Source organism: Panthera pardus, unplaced genomic scaffold (genome assembly GCF_024362965.1).
Source record: "Panthera pardus isolate Hobbes unplaced genomic scaffold, ASM2436296v1 HiC_scaffold_10, whole genome shotgun sequence".
NCBI lineage: Eukaryota > Metazoa > Chordata > Mammalia > Carnivora > Felidae > Panthera > Panthera pardus.
The window spans coordinates 26,529,290-26,553,322 of NW_026526655.1; the positions used below are offsets into that span (position 1 = coordinate 26,529,290).

Consider the following 24,033-nt stretch of genomic DNA (forward strand, 5'->3'; position numbering starts at 1 on the left):
CTTAATTTTTCCAGTGTAATGAGTATGAAATATTATTTTATTACTGTTTTAATCTAACTGTTCTTTAGTATAGAGATTTGGACCTCAGTGTAATTGACCATCAAATGTTTTTTGTCTAAGAATTAACTTATTTTTTGCATTCACTCTTTTTTTGGGGGGAGGTTGGTAGAGGTATGTGTTCGTGAATTATTTTTAAATTTTGGAGACTAATGTGGTCAATTATGAATATTACACATCTCTCATGTGGTTTTTTTCCAATTTTAATATATATATAATAGAAAAGAATGCATGTTCTTTGTGTGTTCATTATAGAATTCTTGGTTAATTTGTTGACTTTATATATCTGCCATATCTTTATACCTCTATATCTTTCCATTAATGATATAGATTTGTTAAAATTTCTCATTGTGAATTCTTCAGTTTCTTCTGGTAATTGTTAGTTTTTGCCTCTTACATTTTGAAGTAATGCTGCTTGGTAGATACAAATTTTTGATAATTCTAGGTGTTTCTTTTTATAAACTATAAATAGCTAGATTAAAAAAATTGACTCTGGGGTGCCTGGGTGGCTCAGTGGGTTAAGTGGCCAACTTTGCTTCAGGTCATGTTCTCATGGTTTGTTAGTTTGAGCCCCACGTTGGGCTCTGTGCTGATAGCTCGGATTCTGTGTCTCCCTCTCTCTCTGCCCCTCTCCAGCTCATACTCTATCTGTCTCTCTCAAAAATAAATAAACGTTAAAAAATTTTTTTTAAAAAACCGACTCTGATTGGTTTATATTTTTTATTTGCCCTTATTCTCCTCTCTTTGTATTTATATCTTGTTTTCTTTCTTTTTTTTTTTTTTTAAGTGTATTTATTTATATTGAGAGAGAGAGAGTTCATGAGAGCACATGTGCCAGCAAGGGAAGGGCAGAGAGAGAGGGAAAGAGACAATCCTAAGCAGGCTCCACACTGTCAGCTGTCAGCACAGAGCCTGACTAGGAGCTTGAACCCATGAACCGTGAGATCCTGACCTAAGCTAAAATCAAGAGTTGGGCTCTCAACTCACTCAGCCACCCAGGTTCAAGACACCCTATATCTTGTTTTTTCACCTTTTTGGATTGGTAGAATTTGCTTCATTCCTTTCTTTTCCCTATGCTGGTTTAAAAGCTATTCAGTACAGGTTTATTCTTTGTTATTACTCCCAATTTTTAACATACTTAACTATAAATAATCCTAACAATGACTAAAAGTACTCAGTATTTCATATTTTTACTTAAAACATGGATTCTAATGTTATTTAACTACTCATTGCATATGTCTACTCAATGTAGTTGCTTTTTTACGGTCAGTAATTAATTCTGTTTCTAACTAATTTTATTAAAAATGTGCTTACTTTTCTTTTGTGTTCTCCCTATAAAGCTAGTTTACATATTAAGCTGCTGTAGCAAAGAAACTGAGAAATATCGCAGCTTTATGCAATACATAACACTTCATAACCGAGGGAGTGAATACAGGCTGTAGAGCAGCTTGGTCTTTTCTGTCTTGCTGCTCTGCTATCCTCTAGAGTAGTGGTGATGGCACTATTAAACAGGGTTGTGGTCACCTCCTCATTCTGGCCCTTGGGAAGTGAGAAGAGAAGTGCAGCATAGTTTGTCTTCAAGTTGGAGGTGACTTGGAAATTGCGCTACTTTGTCCCACATTCATTGGCCTAGATTTAGGCATATGGCTGCAGCTAGATATGTAGCAGGGAAAGGTGAACAGTACAGTCTTAAAATGAGAAATTGTAGGCATAGCTAAAAATCCAGTAGGTGTGGAGTTTGGTTCTAAAAAGAAGAGGAAAATGGATATAGATTGTTGTAGTCTCTGCTACATTCCCTTTTCTCTCGGTTTACATTCTGCTGAAATACATTCTTCAGTGGCTTCTATCTCAAAGTACCTTCATTTTACCCTCACTCGTCAATGATACTTCAGGTTGATATAAAATTCTAATATGATGGCTCTTTTCCCTTCATCCTTTAAAGATCCTATTTCATTGTTTTCTGCTGAGCAGTCTATCTGGTAACTTAAAAGCTGTTTTTGTATATTTGATGGTCTACATGTTTTTACCAATAGGTGTCTAATTATGGATTTATTTCTATTTTGTCTGTTCTCAGAAGACACATTTTTAGCAATTCACTGAGTTTTGACAAATAGGTAGTTGTATAACCATCACCATTATCTCTTCCCCCATTAGTTATTGGAGAAAAGTGCTTGTTTTATAGGAAAATTGATAAAAATAAGCTTTCTCACACATTGACTTTAAAGTTCTATCAGATAACTCTTGTTGAGATGTCCTGAAAGACTTGGAAATATGAGTTATTGGAAAAGGCAAGTTGATAGGAAGATACAGATTTGGAGTTACTTTAGTAGAAATGGCAGTTAAAGCTATGTTATTGTATCAATTTTTACTTTTTGTTATTTTTTAAAAAAATTATTTTTAACTTATTTTTTTAATGTTTATTTATGAGAGAGAGAGAGCACGCAAGAACAAGAGGGGTAGGGGTGGTGGGGGAGGGTGGGGGGAGGATCCGAAGCAGGCTCTACATTGACAGCAGAAAGCCTGATGTGGGGCTTGAACTCACACACCGTGAGAGCATGAGCTGAGCTGAAGTTGGATGCTTAACTGACTGAGTCACCCAGGCGCCCCTGTATCAGTTTTTAAATAAAATTCATTCATCTCTCCATCCTGTCTTATCTTCTGCCTTCCCTCTGCCTTTCCTTCATTCTTTCCCATCTTTGCTTTCACGTATACTTATTAGCATAATGTGTGCTTAAGGTACACAGTGAAGAACAAAATGCACAGAGTTCTTAAATTTTTAGGGTTTAGGTCAAATGGGGGTGAAATTACCAAATGATTACACTTATAAATGTTATTTTAATTCCAACCAAAAATTTTCCCCCAAAATTATAGGCTTTTGCTTGGAACTCAAAGTATATTTTTCCATTGAAATAATAATATGAGGAGTTCTTATACAATACCATCAAGTACTATTTAATTTAAATATTGCTAAATATCTCTTTGTAGCTTTGTTTTTATGGGAAACTGTATTCTACATAGTGAAACTGTGGACATTATGGAGATAATATTGTAAGGTTGATGGTTTTTGGTCTGAAAAGAAAAAGCTGAGAAGGAAAGGAATCAGAGTTCTTAACGACATGTTTACTCATATGGTTAGCCCAACAGTACCAAGAGTCTGTATGTAAATAAAGATTAGTAAGTTTTAGGTACTATCATGAGTTTACATTCTGGTAGGGAAGAGAGACCATGTAAATAATTAATTGCAATATAAGGTAATATGTGCACTGATACATATTTTTAATAAGATATAGAAGTGCCATAGAGAGAATGCATAACTCTTATTTAGGGGTTAGCAGGTCAGAGAAAACATCAGCAAAGAGGTGATGCCTCAGTATGGTTTTGGAGGATAAATAGTTTGCTTGAACCAATGGAACTGGAAAAGGACATTCCTTGAAGGTCTGATGGCATGGAACAACATGATATGTTTTGGAATTTACAAAGTAGAATGAAAATTCAAAGGAGCAGAAAGTATGAGTTGCGCAAGGATGGGAGAGGAAACTAGGAATGAATGAATGAATGTTATTGAATTCCTTGCATAATTTGTCGATTGTCTGTAGGAAGGTGAATAGGAGGATAGACTTTAAACCCTTAGGCTTACCTGTTCTCTCTGTTGGATTTGGGAGAATTTTGTTCAAGAATAGTTTCCTGATGGAAGTCGTTACTGTTCCTTAACTGTCTTCACCGAAACCTTCAGTAATTTCCCAGTTCTTTCAGATTACCAGATAATTTATCCTTTCTGATCATTTTCTTTAAAGGAATTTTTATAGTAAATAGTAAATAGAGTTCTTTTTTATAGTAAATAGAGTTTTTTTATAGTATTTTTTATAGTAAATAGAGTTCTTAGAACAAGTCAAGTTTAAACCAATTAGGAAATTTCCAAGAAAGTAGATTCCTAGTAAAATTGATCACTAAGTTTCATACTTGAATCTGCATAGTCTGGTTCATTGGTGTTTTAATGTTTTGTGTGTTCTAAACAGTGCTATATACTTGTTTAAACATTTTTAAATTTTGATTATGTCATCTATTGGGATAAATTATTTTTAGGAAAGAAATCTAAACTTCCCACTAATAATTTATATTTTTCTTAGTTCAGGCTAGATGTGTATCTGGCCCTTTGTTTTCTTAAGGATCACGTTATGTTTACTTTATGGAAAAGTCACTACAATATTTCTTTTAATAGTTTCTTCTTACATTTCTTGGAAATCAAGGTGTGTAGTTGCTTATTTATGTGTAGTGTAGTTAAATTATTATACTGAATAGAGAAAACTACACTTTCTTTGCTCTTCTGGCTTCTTGAACTACTGTAATTAAAAAATTGAGAAGCATGTGGCTAAGTTATCTTGAAGGAACTTTCTATTTAACTTACCTTGAAAGTGAAAAAAAATCCTTTCTTAGTTAAATTAGAGATAAGAGGAGGGGAAAGAGATCTAGAGATGTTCTTTTGTAAATATCCTGTTTAAACAGGTCAGGAAACACTGAGATCTAATAGATCTAAACATTTTAAGTCTTTTTTTTTTTTTAAATTTTTTTTAACGTTTATTTATTTTTGAAACAGAGAGAGACAGAGCATGAACGGGGGAGGGTCAGAGAGAGGGAGACACAGAAACTGAAACAAGCACCAGGCTCTGAGCTGTCAGCACAGAGCCCGACGCGGGGCTTGAACTCACGGACTGCAAGATCACCACCTGAGCCGAAGTCGGACGCCCAACCGACTGAGCCACCCAGGCGCCCCACATTTTAGGTCTTTAAGCTGCCATTTGCCTCTTCTTTGACACACCGGGGGTAGTCTAACTTTTGCTAAATTTTTAGAAAGAAGAAAGCACATGTTAGCAACATTCCTTCCTTGTTCTTCCAACACTTTGTCAACACATTACAACTTCCATGTTTCTCCTTTTCTTTGCTTCAGCTTTCACTAAGACAGTAGCTTCTCATCACTTTCAGAAAAAAATTAAAATAGTTTTTCTTGGTTGAGAAGTTGGTTAGCCTGTATTAAATGTTTTCTCTTTTAGATTTCGTTTGTTACCAATATTTTACATTGTAATTTTGTGTATTTAAAATTTTTCATTTAAATTTTTTTAAAACCTTAGCTTTCATGACTTTATATAAATACTGATGATGATGTTGAAGCAATTATTTTTTCACTAAACCTAGTTGCTGGGTAAGGATCTCTTCAAGTGTTCATATCAGGAACAGTTGTCTTCTGGTGAGGTTGACTTGCTTTCATCTTATGCTAGAGTTTTCATGGGTCTCAGTCATTGCAACTCATCCCACTAAAACATTTCATATCTTTGTTATTTACCTTGTTTTCTCTATGACTAGACTATTCTTTTTCTGAGTTTTTTAAAAATTCAGCTTTATTCAGGTATGATTGACAAATAAAATTTTAAGATATTTAAGTGTACATCATGGTGACCCAACACACCTGTATTCTTTTCCTGATTTTTAAGAACTGAAACTATCTCTGTAGTGTCTTCAAAGGATATAATTTTCCCTTTTTACTCTATTCTCGGCCATTGTGAGAGTTTTGTCCAGGGCAACAGTTTAAGGGGGAAAACAATAGATTATGACCTTATTATAGATGTCTTCCTGGTTGAATTTTTAAAATATCACTTTTCATTGAACTAATTGTAGCAAGTTTCCTACTTCTAAATAGGTAGTATTCTAAAGGTTCAAAAATTGATCTTTTGAAATTCAGGATCAGTTTTTCCATATGTACAAGATTATTAGTAAGGGTTATGAAAACAGGCTAACTCACAGCAGCCTGGCTCATAAAATAATCAAACCAATGGGAATTATAGCTAAATTGATATGATGAAAATTGGTATTTGTTTTACAAGCAGATACTGTTGAAAAATCTGGTGAGACGCTTTTACAAATTTTGAATGGACATTTCAGATACTTTCAGTCAAGAGCTTTTGAGATTGATGATCCTCTATCAAGTCTACTTTAACTTGAAAAATATCAAATGAAACAAAAATTTTTAAAAAATATATTTCTTCAGATTTCTTGATAGCCATATCTGTGCATTCTAGGACAATAGTTATTGAGATGGGATCAACAATTGGATCTCCTTCTCTTTGTAAAAGTTACTAGCACTGTTGGAAGTGTAGTTTAAAAATAATAATAATAACTTACTTGTTACTTTTACCACACATCAGTGGTAATATATTGCTACAAAATAATAAAATGTATGTTTGATACCATACCTGAATGTGTTCATGCTACAGTGATATGTGCTCCAAATTATGGTGTAAATTGAAACTATCCATATATAACATTGTAATTTATAGGCTGTTTCCATCCTATAAATAGCACTTATATATGATATAAGCCGGCCTATACAGTTTTTTTTTTTTTTAAATTTCCATCATGAACTACTGTACTTATATTAGTGTTTTAGTTGGCTTTTCATTACAAGAATATAATATTTCAGCCACATAGCCATTTAATACTTATCTAACTAGCCTATTAGCTTATTGGCATTTTGCAAAACAACCACATATGTGTGTGTGTGTGTGTTTCTGTGTGTGTGTGTGTGTATACAACCATTAATATACAAGTATACATATATATAACCATATACACACACATTTATACATTATGTGAAAATATATATTATTCTTTGCAGGGGGGGAAGTGGTAGAAGCGGTAGGGAGGGAAAAAGGTTTACGGTGAGAACTGATTATGAAACTGTTGAGATCATCTCTGTGCATTCTTTTTCCCCTTTCTCTTCTGTCTTCATTGCCATTGAGGGGCCTAAGGGTGAGAACAGTTGGAGTGAAGAATCTGGGGAATATGGGACAATATTTAGCAAGCCAGTTGTGAGTAAGTATACGTGTGTGTGTGAATGGTAGGCAGGGAGGACAGAGGCAGCTAGATCCCTACTCTTTCTTCTAGTTTCTTACATTTCAGAAAATACCACAGCACAGTTGAAACCTTGTGCCTGTATTATTAACTCATCTACCTAGTAAGCACTAGTGTGGCCTCGAGAGTACTTTTTTTCAATAGTGCAGTCCTGCCCTTTGTTGCTTGCTGGCAGCAGCAGAGTTGGAACTCCTTAGAGTGCTCGGAAAGAAGTTAGTACAAAGTCAGAATGTTGTTTGGATGTTTGTAAGTTTGGTACTTTAATTTATGAAGCTGGGAGTACTCAAATATAAAACTCAAATGGGAATGCTAGCTACCAAAATACTCGAAGACTGTATCAAGAAGTGTTCCAAATTTCAGCGTGAGATATTCATATTCTATGTATAAGCCTTTATTTTAAATGTGTCATGCTTTTTACTGCTAATAACTAAAACCAATAAAAGGGAAAATAATTGCATGTATACAATTTATGACAATATTTCACAAACCTAACCCTTAAGACATACATTTTATTTTAGCTACACATGTTTTAAATCAGCCAAGTTTTTACAGTTAGACTGTACTTTCAAGTGTGCTTTCTGATTTCCAAGCAATAATGAGAAGCATGGTTTCATGTGCATTGTAACATTAAAACTGATCTAGCAGTCAGTTTGTTTTCATTTCAACTCTTTAATTGCTGTTTGCCTAGGGGATAGTGATCCTAGAAGAATGTCAGCTTCCAAAAGACATTCTGAAAAAACAAATACAATTTGCTGACCAAGCGGCTTCATTAAATACGACAGGGAATCCCCAGATTCCCCAAGAGAGTCAAGATCCTTTACCAGAACAAGATTTTGAAATGTCACCAAGTAGTCCTACACTTCTTCTTCGCAACATAGAAAAACAGGTAATGTGAAGTAAGAGTAAGATGGGAGTGGCACGAAATGACTTTTAATCAATTTTATGAACTCTTCAAATAAACCTGTGTGTCTGCTTGGGATCTTGGTTATTAAAGTTTGCCATTTGACATTAAATATAGTTAAAATATTTAGTATGTGACTGGTCTCTCATAATATTGATAGAATTAAGATTATTTACATATTGTATACAAAGTATTTGTACATAGCCATAGGATAACTCATTTATGCAAGAGTTGGAGAATCTTTTTTTCTAACAAAATTGCTCATCATTGGACTTTTCTTTCCTGGGGAAAGAGGAGTGATACCACTTAATAGATCTGAATCTGAATAGTTGTTTGATCAATTTATTGGTAGAGATTTTTTTTTTTTTAACGTTTATTTTTGAGACAGAGAGAGACAGAGCATGAATGGGGGAGGGTCAGAGAGAGGGAGACACAGAATCTGAAACAGGCTCCAGGCTCTGAGCTGTGAGCACAGAGCCCGACGTGGGGCTCGAACTCACGGACCGCGAGATCATGACCTGAGCCGAAGTCGGCTGCTTAACCGACTGAGCCACCGAGGCGCCCCAATAAGGTCTTTTTAATACCGCTTTTTAAAATCAAATATGTTTTGATATATAATGTTTCCATCACTGTGGTAGAGATTTTTAATGAAAGATATCAGAATATGAGTTCCTTTATTTAAAAAAGGTCATGTAAATAAATGGCAAATTAGCCCCTAACAAATTACTTTGATTCTAAAGCCTTTCCTGATACTTAAATTCTATTATGGTTGACTCTAGAAGTCTAATTATTTTTTCCTGTATCTATCCTTTAAAATCATACCATTTATTTTTATTTAGATGTTGGTGGCTTTTGAACAAACCTGACTTTCTAGGAGTTTGTTAACTTGCAGCTGATCTGAATCTGCTGGAATCTACCCAGTTGGGATCACAGCTGCATGATTACCTTGTTCCAGTGGATAATGTGGATTCATGCCTGCCCACATCTAATTTTTCTAAGTTTTTCTGACATATATTGTGAAATAATTTAGTATTAGGTTACTACTATTTTATTTCCGGTAAATCAGGGTATGGTGCAACGCCTCTTCCCCCATATTTGTTGCATTTACAGTTGCCTGGAGTTTTCCTTAATTGCAGAATTGCATAATCAAACTACTTTTATGACTATTTTGTAATTCAGAAAGTTATTTTATAATCATCTGGTATTAAATTGGAATGTACTTTACCAGAGAGGTGGTGTTTTCAGTAGTGTTGCTTATGTTCCCACTTCACTCTCTTTTCTCTCTCATCCCATAGGATCACTACCCTTTCAGTTTGGCCCTAATTGTTTCTCATTCCAGAATAATGTACTTGCTTGGTCAGTCAGGTCTTCTGTTTTTTTGTTTTCGTTTTTATTTTTTTTACCTGTAGTTCATTATTTATCCTTTGAAAAGAGATTCTTTTAATATTTTTTTTTCTCCTTGTTAGCACCGATTTGTTTTGTTAGACCTGAGTTATTAATATCAGAACGGGCTAATTTACAGGGTCTAGTGAGAAATGAAATCACATAGCTCTTTGTTAAAAACAATTTTGAAGAGTTTTAAGTCAGTAGCAGCAGGGCATTAAGCAAGCATGGCACCCTTCTGAGTGCAGCCTTGTGTGACTGCTCAGGTTGCTCACCCATGAAGTTGACCCTGGGTATCACATGTTTATTTTTGGTCCCATTGCTGACAGGAGTGCCAGAGGCTTTGGAAGAGAAGGGAACCGGGAGTTGTGAGAACAATGGTAATGGTTTTAGGTATAGGAAGAGTAGAGCAAAAGGATACAGAAAGGGACACCAGCAATCTCTTGTAGAGGTCATTAGTAAATTGCCTATGAACAGGTCATTTGCTCTGGAAACATATGCTAATAATGTTTTCGTAGGCCAATTAAAAAATTGTTTACAAATGCTGCTGAAGAGGGATGAGAATTAAGTGGCAGGCCTGGCAACCCTGATACTACACATATTTTTCTTAAGATAACCTGTTGGTATATAACTGTTTGTTGACTATAGTGGACCTTGAATATAGATCCGGTATTGATGACTTACCTGAATTAATTTTATTAGAGAAATGTTCGCTTCCCAAACAAAATTTATTTATGTATCTCAAAACAATGAAAGAGTTGGCAATTAAAATACTAAAGGCACTATTAAGTTGTACACTGATATGAGTTTTAAAAAGCAACTTACTGATCTATAATATTAATGTATACTTGCATTATTAGGTAATGTATTTTATTCATAAATTAAAAGGTAACTTTATTTTAGAACTTTAGGTAATTTAAATTTCAAACTGGTGTATTTACATTAAAAACCTTGTTATCCAATAGCTAGTAAGTGTTTTAACTTTGAGTTGATTAGTTTTTATCTTAAGAGTTTAAATTATGCCTCTCCTAATTTTACTTTTTTCTCATTTTTATTATGAATTTCTTATCCCAAACATGGACTCAGATATTTGTGATTTTTATTGGGCTCGATTGAGTTGGTTGTTATGCTGTTCTTCTGAGCCAATTATTCACATGTACCTAACCGGTTACCTCCAGGGGCTTAGAAGATTTTTAATGATATTTTTCGCAGTGGAACAATGAAAAGAGTGTATCAGTGTTTTGGACTGAAAAATATGGGATACTTTATAAATTTCTTTGTATGACTAAACTAATGAATGCTTACCAAGTGGATAAAGACTGTATTTGTACTGATTTTGAAAATGAGCTTTAATTGAAAAATGAGTGATAATTTTTAAAATGAAGTCATTTGGTATGTATTACTTTTTAAGAAAATAAATGGTAAAAAATTTTCAGGGTCCTTTTCAAAGATTTTTTGAAGAATTCAAATATTAGATTTAGTTCTATTATATTCTTTAGTCTCATTATTTCTAATAGTATGTTATTAGTTTCATACAAATGAAAAATTTAAAATAATTATTTTATGTGCCCCTCTATTTCATAATGGAATATCTTTCAGTTAATAAAAATGGTGACACAGGTCTACATATTTAAAACAATAAAATCATACATTAGTAAGTGAGAAAACCAGGTTTTAGAAAATTGATGTGACACGATTAAATTAGAACTGTGTGTGTGTGTGTGTGTGTGTGTGTGTGTGTGTGTGTATGCGTGTTGTATATACTCACATATACTCAGAAAACTTAGTCTAGAGGGATGGATATATACCAAGATATTAGCAGTGTTTTTACTCTGTGAAATATGAATGCAGGAGACTTTCTTTTCCCTTTTTAAGCCCCTCTATACTTTCCCTTTTTCTAAAATAAGCACAGATTACATATGTAATGAAAATAGTTGTCATTCTTCTGTAGAAACGTACTGTTTCCACTGACGTGGCCTATGTTTATTGTAATTGTTGTAGGTTATTGTTTTAGGATAATTTAATATTTATTACATATTACAAATATATTATGTATATTTAAATTTGGAGTAAGGGTCAGTGAAAATTTGGAGTACCTAAAAAAACCCTGATATTTTTGAATTAGGAAAAATATTGAGAAACAGTGTGGCATTGGATTCAAGCCTGAATTTCTTACCAACTTTATAATCCTTGCTCAAGCTTCAATTTTCTCAGCTGTAGTTGATTTTAATAGTAATATCAGTAGTTCTAATACTAATTACTTTGCAGGTTAATTGTAAAGATTAGAAATAATCTGTTTAGTGCTTTGTATAGTGCCTGGCACATAGTAGGCACTTAATAAATTATAGCTATGACTTTGTTATTATTAACTTGGCTGCCTCAAAGGAAATATTTTGTAGATGCTATTAGCTAAATTCAAATGTTTTAAGAGGATAGGATGAGTAGATAAATGACCTGTAACAAAAATGGATATGGTAAAGGACTACTTTAAAATGTGAACATACTTATAATAAATGGAAAAATTAGTAGTGACATAGATCATCTTTGGAGATTAAAATATTTACTAAAATACAAGCATTTGTTTCATGAAAAGTCAAGCATTTAGTAGGTGCTAAAGGTGTGAGACTTAACTCACATGTCTTACTTAGCAGTAGTAAAAGGTTACTTGTTTTCTTGCAGAGTGCACAGTTGACGGAAATCATCAACAGTCTGATTGCCCCTCTCAACTTGTCCCCAACTTCATCACCCCTATCCTCCAAATCCTGTAGCCATAAATGTCTAGCGAATGGCATTTCCAGGAGGTAGGTATCAGTGAGATAGTTTGGTTTCTAAATTTGACGTTGGTGATTTTATTTTATTTTATTTTTGATCTTTTAAGTAGTATAGCTGCTTTTTTCTTCTTAAGCACTATTAGAGTACAATCAATAGAACATGGATACATTTTTAGATAGCATCAAACTTACATAATTAAGATTACTGTAAACCTTAGAACGAGGGAGAAAGTTTTCTAGGATGTTTAATGTTTCTGAAAAAGAAAAACTGCAATACCCTTTGTTAAAGAAGTACTGCTTTATTTAACACACGTTCCATTTTGTACATTTTCTATTCTGTAGCTCTATATGGCCTTTTCAATGCATTTTAAGAAAAAAGACGCTAGATATATTTTGGACACAGAAGATGGATAGATTTCATCCGCAAAATTCAGTTTAAGTTTCACTTAATCTGTATCTCAGCTTTTATAAGGAAAAAATTTTTTTCTGAATGTAGTTAATATAAAAATTCCTGTAATCATTAGCAATTTATTACATTTATCAGCAGATACACAATTACATATATATGGGATCATAATTCTTTTTTGGGAACAGCTTTTGTTCTCTTTTATTTTCCTTATTTTTCTCTTTTAAAGATTCAGTTAGAATTAAAGATGCTAATAGAATATTATTTTGTGTGTACATCTAATTTTTTTCAAATAAAATTGTAATGTGGGCTCCTTTAACTACCATAGAGGACTGAGTATAATTTAGGATTGGGAAATATTTATATTAATAATTATATGATTTATTGTTAAATTTTGTTTAATATGGCATGAAAGGAACATTTGTACCATGGTAAAAATGATGCAGAGTAGCTATCACATTCTTAATGAGATTAGTGGATATAAACTGAGTCTTAAATATAGTGTTATTTGGGTTTTATTTCTAATTTGTTATTTTGAAAATCTAAGTTTTGATACTTTCACTATTTCATTTGTGCTGAGTCTTTTATTCATTGTTGTGTTACAGAAAAAGTTCTTCTGTTGGTTTCACTTTATTTTTGTTGATTTTATATATTCATTCTTTATATCACTGATGATTCACTTTGAAAGCAGATTCTCATATTGTGTAGGACAACTCTCATATCTTCATTTATGAGAACATACGCTAATTAAGGAAGTCATAATTACAAAAACAAAAAGAAAGTCATAATTACAAGTTGAGCCATTAAATACCATTAAATTGGTGTGCAAACATTGTGATTTGTGGCCATGCCCATTTTAGGTAACACTTGTTTACCTAACCAGGTATTACACTATTACATAAATATGCATGTGTGTACATATTTTCATTTTAATGTACTTGGCTATATTTTTCGTTACTCATTCACACAGCATATTGCATAACTATTTGCTGTATGTCATCTAGTCATAGTTCTAGGTTACAAAGATGAAGAAGACAGTCTCCACTTTTAGCTAACTTGCAGTCTCATAGGTGAAACATAATAATTTAAAATATGTAATAATAAAGCAATTGTGTAAAGTTGTTTGAATATTTGATTTTAATAGCTGTCATAGTTGAAAAGATAGCTCATAAAGATAACATGGTTCCAAATGAAAGAGGTATAACATGGGCTTTATTTACTAAATCATGATACTTTTTCAATTCTGTCTACTAATAGTTCAGAGGTTCTTGTTGACATCTGCTAGTAATTGCCATCTTTCCTGATCTCAGGTATTTATTCCTACAAATTAATTGGAAAGTTTGTTTTTGAAAGTTTAGGAAAGGGCCTGGGGGGAAAACTAAAAAAAGGAAAAAAAAAGTTTATAACAGGTTCAAAATCTACTTAAATTCTTTGTTTGATAGATTTAAGACCAGATTAAAGTTTGCTCTCCAACTTTTTGAAGTATGCTGATATGTAAGTGTTTTCATTAGTTTTATTAATTTTACTAATTCATTTATTTTTGGCAATAATCAGCATTTTTTCAAAATGCCTTCTATATAACATGAGTTCCTTTCAAAAAGCATTCTCACATTTGTTGTCAAAATACATTTCTTGTGAAGAAAAGATTTTATAACATTTGCTAGAAAATGTAATATAGCCACCTTTCATTTAAAGAGAAGGTAAGCAAATTTAGAATATTAGAGATTTTGTTTAAAATGTATAATTTATGTTTAAGTTTATTAACTGTTTTTAAATGCTTTGTTACCACATAACCAGCAAACTGCTGTGTGAAACAAAAGATGTGGGGGATACTTCTGGTTTCATTAAATTTTTTGTAAAAATTCTGTTTGTGATAAATATATACCATAATATACAAGTCTATTTAACCAGGAACACAGAAACTGGAACATATTGCAGATAACAGAGTAATAACTCTGAAGGAAAAGTAGAAAGTTTTGAGGGTTTGTGATTGTTGTCTCACATGCCACAGGGAGGTACTAAAAAATGTCTCTTGGCTTTGTCAGTTATAAATTGAGACCTTAGCACAAGCAGTGTAGTGGCATGATGGAGAGAGACAAGCGTGAGCTAGTAAGGGAATTGGAGATGAAGTACAATGGAGTCAAGGTTACATTTTCAAAATTGCTTGCTGTAAAGGCCAAAATAAAATGGATGTACAAGGTCAAGAAAGGTATTTTGTTTTTAAAATGGAAGAAATGTAAGTATCTTTATTAAAATGAAGGAAAAGAGCTAGAGATGGTAACTATAGGAATACATATCATAAAGTTATGGAGGGGCCTTTAAACAGGTGGAAATACATGTGTTCCTAGAGAGTGGCATGACAGAGATTAAAACAGATGAAGTCACAGTTGTTTGTATAAAGTGACTAGCCAAGAGTGGCAAAGGGAGCTATAGGAGTTAGGTAAAAGTGTGGATAGACATTGACCAAACATTTCTCTTCTCTTCATTTCCCTTTCTGCCCCTCCTCCTTTTTTTGTAGCATGAACAGCCTACCCCTGGAGAATGATGTTTTGTGGTTTCTAAGTTGTTTTCTTTTTTTTTGTTAACCCTTTAGCTATATTGCAAAAAATACTTAGCTGATATTTGTAGAACTAGTAAGAATTTAAAAGCAGTCTGTAATTGAACTTTTTATAAAATAAGCAAATGCATAATCGTGAAATTCTATACATTTAACAGATTATTTTAGTACTCACATTTGAGAATATTACCATAGATTTAGAAAATTAATTGGACACACAATTTTATATTACAGTAATACATGAAAAAACTTTGGTTTAAAGATATCTGTATTGAAGGAAGGTGAAATTTATCTATTTATGAGCCTTTTGATCCTGGAAGTAAATAAATGCCGAATGAGGCCTAAATTTAGTTCTTATATCTTTGTCATTTCTCAGCATTGTTGTTATTTTTTTCTTCACATGTAAAATGTGAAAAAAAAAAATCTTTAAAACTCAAAGGTTTTCACGAATAAGGACTTAATTAATTTAATGTTATTCAAACTTGACACTTAACTAGAAAGTACTTTCTGAAGATGTCCCTTTTAAGCATATAAATACTATTCATTTTATGTATTTCAGTAAATGTGAAGGTAAGAAAATTAATCATTTGAATAAGAACTTTTAAAATCCTGATAAAACAGGGGCACCTGGGTGGCTCAGTCAGTTAAGCATCCAACTTCAGCTCAGGTTGTGATCTCGAGGTCTGTGAGTTCGAGCCCTGTGTCGGGCTCTATGCTGACAGCTCAGACAGAGCCTGGATCCTGCTTGGGATTCTGTGTCTCCCTCTCTCTCTGCCCCTCCCCAACTCGCACTCTGTCTCGGTCTCTGTCTCTCTCTGTCTCAAAAATAAACATTAAAAAAATTAAAAAATAAAATCCTAATAAAATGTATACAACATAGAATTTACCATTGCAACCATTTTTATGTTTAATGGCAGTTAAGTACATTCATTGTTGTGCAACAATCACCATTATCCATCTCCAGAACTTTTTTTTCATCTTTCTAAACTGAAACTCCATACCCATTAAAGAGTAACATCCCATTCTTCCTTCTTTCCATTCCTTGGCAACCACCACTCTGCTTTGTGTCTCTGTGAATTTGACTACTTTGGATATCTCACGTAGTCCTACAGTATTTGTCCTTTTGTGACTGGGTGATTTCATTTAACATAAGGTCATCAAGATTCATCCATATTGTGACATGTGTCAACATTCCCTTTTTAAGATTGAATAATATTCTATTTTATGTATAGAATACTTTTTTTTAGTCCATTGATATCTGGGTGAACATATGGGTTGCTTGCACCTTTTGGCTATTGGGAATAATGCTGCTATGAACATGAGTATAGAAATATGTGTTTGAGTCCTTGCCTTTTTTTTTTCGTTTTCATTTGAGTCCTTGCTTTTTAATTTTTTGGACATATATCCAGAGGTGGAATTGTTGGATTGAATAAGAATATTTTATTAGGTATTTTGAAAATGAGAAATTAGTGAATGTTAATGATATTTCTAAGCCAAAAGCTAAGAAAAAGCAAGAAACGAGAAAAGTAAGCAAAGCTCAGCATCTACTATTGTCTGAGGACAAATTCTGACAAAATTGAGTTTTGATAGCTTTGTGGAGGGATAAAGAGAAATCAAAGCCAAATCAAAAATCAAGTGAAGTTTTAATAGCTTGTGGGGTGAGAGGAAGATAAATCAAAACGTTGCCTCTGATAGGGAGATGAAATGAAATCTTCCTCCATGGTTTACAGCCTCAGAGTAAATGTAACTCAGGAAGAAAACTGTTCCCCTTCCCCACATAGGGCACCATGGGGGAGAGTTGCCCTGGTCCCGAGCAGAACAGAAACAAAACAAAACTTATCTGTCTTTATAGCCTGACCATGGTGGGGACTTGCACATTGATTTTCAGTTCAAATTTGTATTAATGAGTGATCCAAGGAATCCCTAGTTTAAAATGGTTTTGGAATGGGTCATACTACAAGGTAGATGGCAGAGGCAATTGTAGATTCAGTTCTTCACTGGAAGAAGACACCTTCTTTCTTAGCCCCAGAAAAGAAAATCCTTAGGAATAATTTTTCAAGGCAGTGATCAGCACACAGTTAAATATAATCAAATATGTAAGGACATCAGTAGGAGTAAGAATAAGGAAAATAACAGCAAAAACAGATTACCAAGTTCTCAGATACCAGAATTATTAAACCCTGATAATTTTTAGAAAATAGTGCTGCTTCTGATTTTAGAAATAAAAGATAGGCTTGAAAATATCTGCGGGGAAGAAACTATAAAAGTTATGTAGCACATTTGAAAGAGGTCCAAATAAAACTTCTGAAAAATACTGAAATTAAAGAACTAAGTAAGATTGGGGAAGCTGGGTGGCTCAGTCGGTAAAAATCCAACTTCAGCTCAGGTCTTGATCTCACGGCTCGTGGGTTTAAGCCCCACATTGGGCTCTGTGTTGACAGCTCAGAACCTGGAACCCAGAACCTGGAATCCCAGAGGATTCTATGTCTCCTCTCTCTCTGCCCCTCCCCTGCTCCCTCTCTGTCTCTCTCTGTCTCTCTCTATGTCTCTCTGTGTCTCTCTCTCTCAAAGATAAATATTAAAAAAATTTAAAAAATAAGTAAGTTTGGCAACATTGACACAATTGAAGAGAGAACATATAACAGAAGATAGATTAGAAGAAAAATTCCAGATTGTAGGAAAAGAGACAAAACTGTGGGAAATAACAAAGAGTCGTTTAAACAAGTGAAACATATTGAGTAAGTCTTAAATGGAGACCTGAAGATGACATAGAGAATGGAGCAGAAGCAATATTTGAAGAGGTTTTGGTTGAAAAATTACCTGATCTGATAAATGACACCAAATTCAGGAAGCCAAACACAGATTCTTGAGCAGGACAAATAAAAAAAAAAAATCTGTCCATAGAAACAGAGGAAATGGGGAGAAAACAAAGACAAATGGAACATTTGAAAGCAATAATGGAGGGGGGAAGGAGGAAGATACCACCTTAACTGAAGCCACAGTTGGACTAACAGCTGACTTCTCAAGAATAAGAGCCACAGTGCAGTGGAAGGGGATCTTCAGTGAGTTGAAAGAAAACTGCCAGCCTAGAAATTCTATACCCAGAGAAAACATCTTGAAAGCCTGAGTGTGAAACACAAATGTTCTCAGACAAATCAAAACTGAAGAGTATGTCACTAGTAAATTCTAATTATAATGATAACCATAAAGGGTGTGCGTCAGGCAGTGGAAAGTGATGATACTAGAGGAGTAATTGGAGATGCAAGAGACAATGAAGAACAAATGAAATGGTAAATAATTATATGGGTATATTTAAACAAACAGTAGTAAAACATGTCTAGTGGGGCCAAAAAGAAAAAAAAAAATCTATGGCAACAATAGCATGTAGGTCAGGAGGAAGAAAATGGTTTGAAGTTGTTCTCAAGTCCTTGAATTATTCAGGGCACTGGTAAAAGTACTGATTTTGATTTAACTTTTTATCTTTCTATGCTAAATATGAAGAGGAAGTCCACGTGGTGGGGGAGGAGGCTTCATAGGTGCCAGTAATGTTCCATTTCTTGGCCTGAGTGACGATTATGGGACAGGAGTAGGAGGAGTAGGGAGGAGTAGGTGAGGCATTGCTTCATAAGTTAAACATAAGATAAACATTTTATGTTTTTATCTATAGGTAACATATTTCACAATCAAAAAGTTCAGAAAGATAGGATACAAATTATACACTTTAAAAATGATAAATAGAAAACACAGTGGCCATAATAGGTTTAAAAAAACAATTAAAAATTTTTTTAATGTTTATTATTTTTGAGACAGAGAGAGAGAATACGAGTGGGGAAGGAGCAGAGAGAGACAGGGACACAGAATCCGAAGCAGGCTCCAGGCTCTGAGCTGTCAACACACAGCCCGATGCAGGGCTCAAACCTATGAACCATGAGATCATGACCTGAGCTGAAGTCGGACATTTACCCTGAGAATGATCCAGTTAATTGATTTTATAACCTTTGCCCTTTATCTGTCAAATCTGTCTTAATCTAGGATATCCATTCTTTTTAAATGAAAGCATTCATACATACTTGTGGAAAGCAGATGAAGAATGCCTAAAAAACATAAAAAGGACATGTAGCTGTAGTGTATTTTTAATTGTCCCTCTGATCAAAAAGTTCTTTTATAGGCACTTGTGAATTTTGAGGTGCATACTCAACTGAAATGTGTAAGTTAATTCAAATATCAGACCTAATAATAGCAGTATAATAATAGGAAGTTGCAGAATGTAGATATAGGCAAAAGGTACACTTAAAAATGATAGGAAATTTAGTGATTTACTGTGATAAATAATATATGTTTATAGTTCTTAAAAGTTATAATGGTGCCTAAATATTTACATTCTTTCTGCTCCAAAAATTTTATAAAATCTTAACAACATTTGGCCCTTATTCAGTTCCCACTCCTACCCAATTTTTACAATCATATTATCTTAAAAGGTACATGTTAGTCTATTAAAATGTAGTATACCACAAAACAGATCATTGAGAATTAAAGGTATGTCTTGCAGTAAACGTTAAATACTGAGAGATAGTACATGATTGTATGAGAAGTAAATAAGATAGTACATACAGAAACCTTATAACAATGCCTGGCATGTAAGAAATAGCCAAATAATGTTAACCATTGATATTCTTATGTAAGAACATATTATATATGTTAAAACTGTATATTAAAATTATAGGTAGTCTGTTATGTCTTTTATATCCTGGCATTATACTAGTTATTGATTTAAAACTATCCTTACTTTTTTAAGAGTACTTCAAAGTGGTCTTGGTTATGATAAGGATTTTAAGGCGTATGTAGGGCCACCTGTTACTGAACACTCATCATATAGATACTGGAAATCAGAGATACCATCTGTTTCTCCATCATGTCTCTTGGGGAGATATAAGTTGCTGTCCTACCTTTGGTCTGCCTGGTGGGTATGGTACCCTGTAATTGAACCAAGCATGTAAAAATTCAGGGTAAACATAGTGTTGGGTTTTATTCTCAAATTATATAAAACATACCTTCTCAAAAGATCATATTGGGACACTTAATCTCTCCCTGCCCCCCTAAAAAAGTTTTAACTTGTATTCATTTTTAACCAGTTAATAGTGGTTTTTATAATTTAGTTCTTTTGGGGTAACCTGTGGTTATGAGAGTATAGAGTATACATTTTTATATATTCTTTTTGTTTTAGACATTTTGTGACCTTGAGCAAGTCAGTTAATCTCTTTATAGCTCATTTCTTTAAATTTACTGGGACACAACTATTTATAAAGTAGTTTCTAGTACTAATATTTTTCAATTAAATGTTTATTTTTGGGGAACTCTTTTTTTTTTTTTAAACAAATGAACAATAAAAATGTAAAGATTTCAACACAGCCTAAAATGTGTCTTTTTGTCACATGACTTTGTGATTTGCTTTGGATGTAGTCATTTTATGTTAGCTTATATCAAGAGACATAGTGAATAGAGACAAATTATTCAACATAACTTAAAAGCATAAAAGAAGTTAATATGAAAGAGGTACTCGGGACAGTGGGAGAAATGAGGATTCTACTCAAACGCTAGAAACTTTCAAATAAGCCAAGAATTGTTGAAGTAAAATTTATTGCATATTGCCTTTCTTGGATGACACTGTGGTGAATTCAGTTTTTGATAACTCAGGCTCATGACTATGACCACATTCTCATGGACTATGGAGATTAATAGCTGTATATCTGTAAAAGAATTCACTTAGTAGTTCACAAAATATCTACTGTGTGACCTCAGTGTGCTAGGCATTGGATTGGGCACTGGGGATACATGTTGAATAAAAATACATGTGGCTTCTGTCCTCACAATATAGGCTCTAGTTGAAGAAAAATGCCATCAACCAAATACTCAAATAAATGCATAATTTTAAACTCTGATCGGGTACTATGAGAAAATTCATTGTTAAGCATATACCTTTGGAATCAGACAAATCTGACTCAATCCCAACTCTGCCATTTGGTAGCATTGTGATCTTGGGCAACTTTCTAAGTCACAGTTCAAAAGAAAAAGGTCTGCTTCCTGGATTGTTGTGAGGATCAAATGAAATAACAAGTGTGACATTGTTTTGCTTTATTTTTTTTTGGTTTTTTTTTACTTGTTTATTGTCTATCTTTTTGGATGAGAAAATATAAGCTCCATAAAAGCAGGAGTTTTTTTTAGTCTGAGTTATTAACTGCTATTTTCCTAGCATCTGCATCAGTGAGAGTCACATAATGGGCAGAATAGATGTTCGTTGAATGAATGAAATGTCTTTCAAGATTTCTTGCAGGTAATCAGCATTCCATAAAAAAATATTTTGTACTGGGGCACCTGGGTGGCTCTGTTTGTTAAGCATCTGACTTTGGCTCAGGTCGTGATCTCTTGGTCTATGAGTTCAAGCCCCGCATTGGGTTCTGTACTGACAGCTCAGAGCCTGGAGCCTGCTTTGGATTCTGTGTCTCCCTCTCTCTGCCCCTCCCCTGCTTGCTCTCTCTCTCTCTCTCTCTCTCTCTCTCTCTCTCTGTTTCTCAAAAAAAAAAAAAAATTGTACTTATTTGTCTTTTCTCCCCCATTGTCAGATTGATGCTTTAGTTACTGCTCTCATGGTTATCTCCTGCAGTTCTGTTTCCTCTCATCTAACTTAACTCTGGACCAGAAAAGTAGATAACCAAAGTGGTAGAACGATTTATACTATAAGAGACATTTCTTAGTAAGAAAGAATGCCTCTCCTAACAGTAACAGGAGTGAACTGTGAGGTTTTTTTGTTATTTAAAAAGCTTTTGTGATTTCATCCATATTGTGGCTACTTGGGGTTGCCAAGTAAGTAATCTCATAAGTGAAGATTATTATTATTACTTCACTTATTTCTTCTAATAAGGCATACTTATTCTAGCTTTATATCACATTATATCATAATTTTTGTTTATAATTAGGTTAGAAGAAATTCAAGTTTTGAATTTTTAAATGTTGGCCACTATTCTGTTTATTAATTTTTAGTGGATCACATAGAGGTAGCTCAATGTTTGATATAATTTTTAAAAGACATTTCAGGTCATTTTTACAATATCCTACTGAACTGTTCTCTCACAATATCTAAAGTAAATTCACTTGGTTAATTATTTTCCAGGCTACCTGTTTGCCCACTTGTTATTCATTGATTGCCAATCCCCACCTCTTATTTAATGGCAGTATCTCCCAGAAGTTAGAATTGTTTTTTTTAGCTTTACTCATCTTGGCAACAGGGTCTAAGATGAGTCACCAGGAACTGAGAAAACTGAAAAGATTGAGTCTTCAAACAAATGAAGCATTACATTTTATCATCATCAGAGATAGTTATTAGTTTTTAGATCTCCTACTCTAAAATGAAGATAAAATGTAAATGGATCCTTGTTTACCCCATGGGGTATTATTATCTCTGAGAAAGTGAATTTCTATTTGAAGTAATGTCTAGATTTTTATTATTGTTATTGTTGCTTCTTTTTGCCTTAATGAGACCCAGAACATGATATGAAATTAAATTCCAATGAATCATTGCCATGCTATTTATTTCCACTAATGGTAATTATCTCATGAAATGCAACCATTCCTTCTAATTGGGTATCATAATTGAAAAACTGCAGTAAAACTGGCAAACTAATTACATAGAAAGTAATTCTTTTATACTTATAGTATCTTCAATAGTTACTTCTCACAAGAAAACCCTCTTAGCTGCATATTCTAGGCTGATATTTTCAACATAATTTTGGATTCATATGAGCAACACATTATCATATTAGCTGAATGTGTGACATCAATAAGGAAATAAAATTTCCCAGCTGTGTTTTTTAAGTAATGCCAGTAGGAATTATTTTCTTTTGTAAAAACATTTCTTTCCCCTTCTTACCTGTAATTCTAAAACCTGATTTTATAGAGAATGTGTGGCATCAATAAGGAAATAAAATTTCCCAGCTGTGTTTTTTAAGTAATGACAGTAGGAGTTATTTTCTTTTGTAAAAATTCTTCTTTTTGCCTCTAAGTCTAAAACTTAATGTTATAGGGACTGTTTAAATAGTGTTATAACCAGTGGATGGAATATCATGTATTTAAAAAATCATATGGTAACATGTTTAGTTTGGAATGTTACGTGGAAGAATCAGGATACCGAAACCATTGTATAGGAACATTTCATAGAAAAAAAGACTTGAAGGATATAATTTTAATGAAAGCTGTATTTGTGTTTAGATGATGGGATTTTGAAATCTTTTTTCAACTTTTTTCTATTTCCAAATTTTCCTTTAAAATGAAAAATAGTAATTAGTAAAACAGAAAGTCTCCATTTCAAACTTTAAAACAAATTACATGTCAGAAAAACAGCTAAGAGATTATACTGAAGAATCTGAACCGTATCTCCCAAACTATATATTAGCTAGAGATGTTTGACAAACTTTAGGTCTCAATACTCACAAAAATATAACCACCACATTGGTTTCATAGTCTCTTTGCTTAATGCTTTAAAAAGCACCACTTGAGAGGTGCCTGGGTGCTTTAGTTGGTTAAGCATCTGACTCTTTCAGCTCAGGTCATAACCTCAGGGTTCATGACTTCAAGCCCCATGTTGGGTTCTGCGCTGCCAGTGCAGAGCCTGCTTGGGATTCTCTCTCTCCTGCTCTCTCTCTGCCCCTCCCCTGCTCACACCCTCATGCTCTCTCTCTCTCTGCCCCTCACCTACTCTCTCTCAAGAATAAATAAGTCAGAAAACCCCTTAAAACCAAAGTACTATTTGAGGGGCACCTGGCTGGCTCAGTCAGTAGGATATGGGATTCTTGATCTCAGGTTGTGAGTTTGAGCTCCATATTTAGACGTAGAGATTACTAAAAACAAACAAACAAACAAACAAACAAAAAAACCACTTGAAGTTGTCAGGATAAAAATAGCAGATAGCACTATAATTGTCTCTTTTACTCTCTACCTTTTATTATGGACAAGTTTGACATATAGAAAGCATAGTAAAATGAAATCACATATTCCCCAGGTT

General features: G+C 33.5%; 1 protein-coding gene across 8 annotated transcripts in view; it reads left to right on the plus strand.

Moving 5' to 3' along the window:
* Window positions 1–24,033, plus strand: part of KANSL1L (KAT8 regulatory NSL complex subunit 1 like) — a 134,315-nt gene that overhangs the window by 41,175 nt on the left and 69,107 nt on the right. For all 8 annotated transcript variants that reach the window (XM_053905308.1, XM_019446134.2, XM_019446137.2 and 5 more), the window contains 2 exons: window positions 7,649–7,846; window positions 11,924–12,045. In XM_053905308.1, coding sequence (XP_053761283.1) covers window positions 7,649–7,846; window positions 11,924–12,045 — 320 coding nt within the window. The remainder of the gene's footprint in view (window positions 1–7,648; window positions 7,847–11,923; window positions 12,046–24,033) is intronic.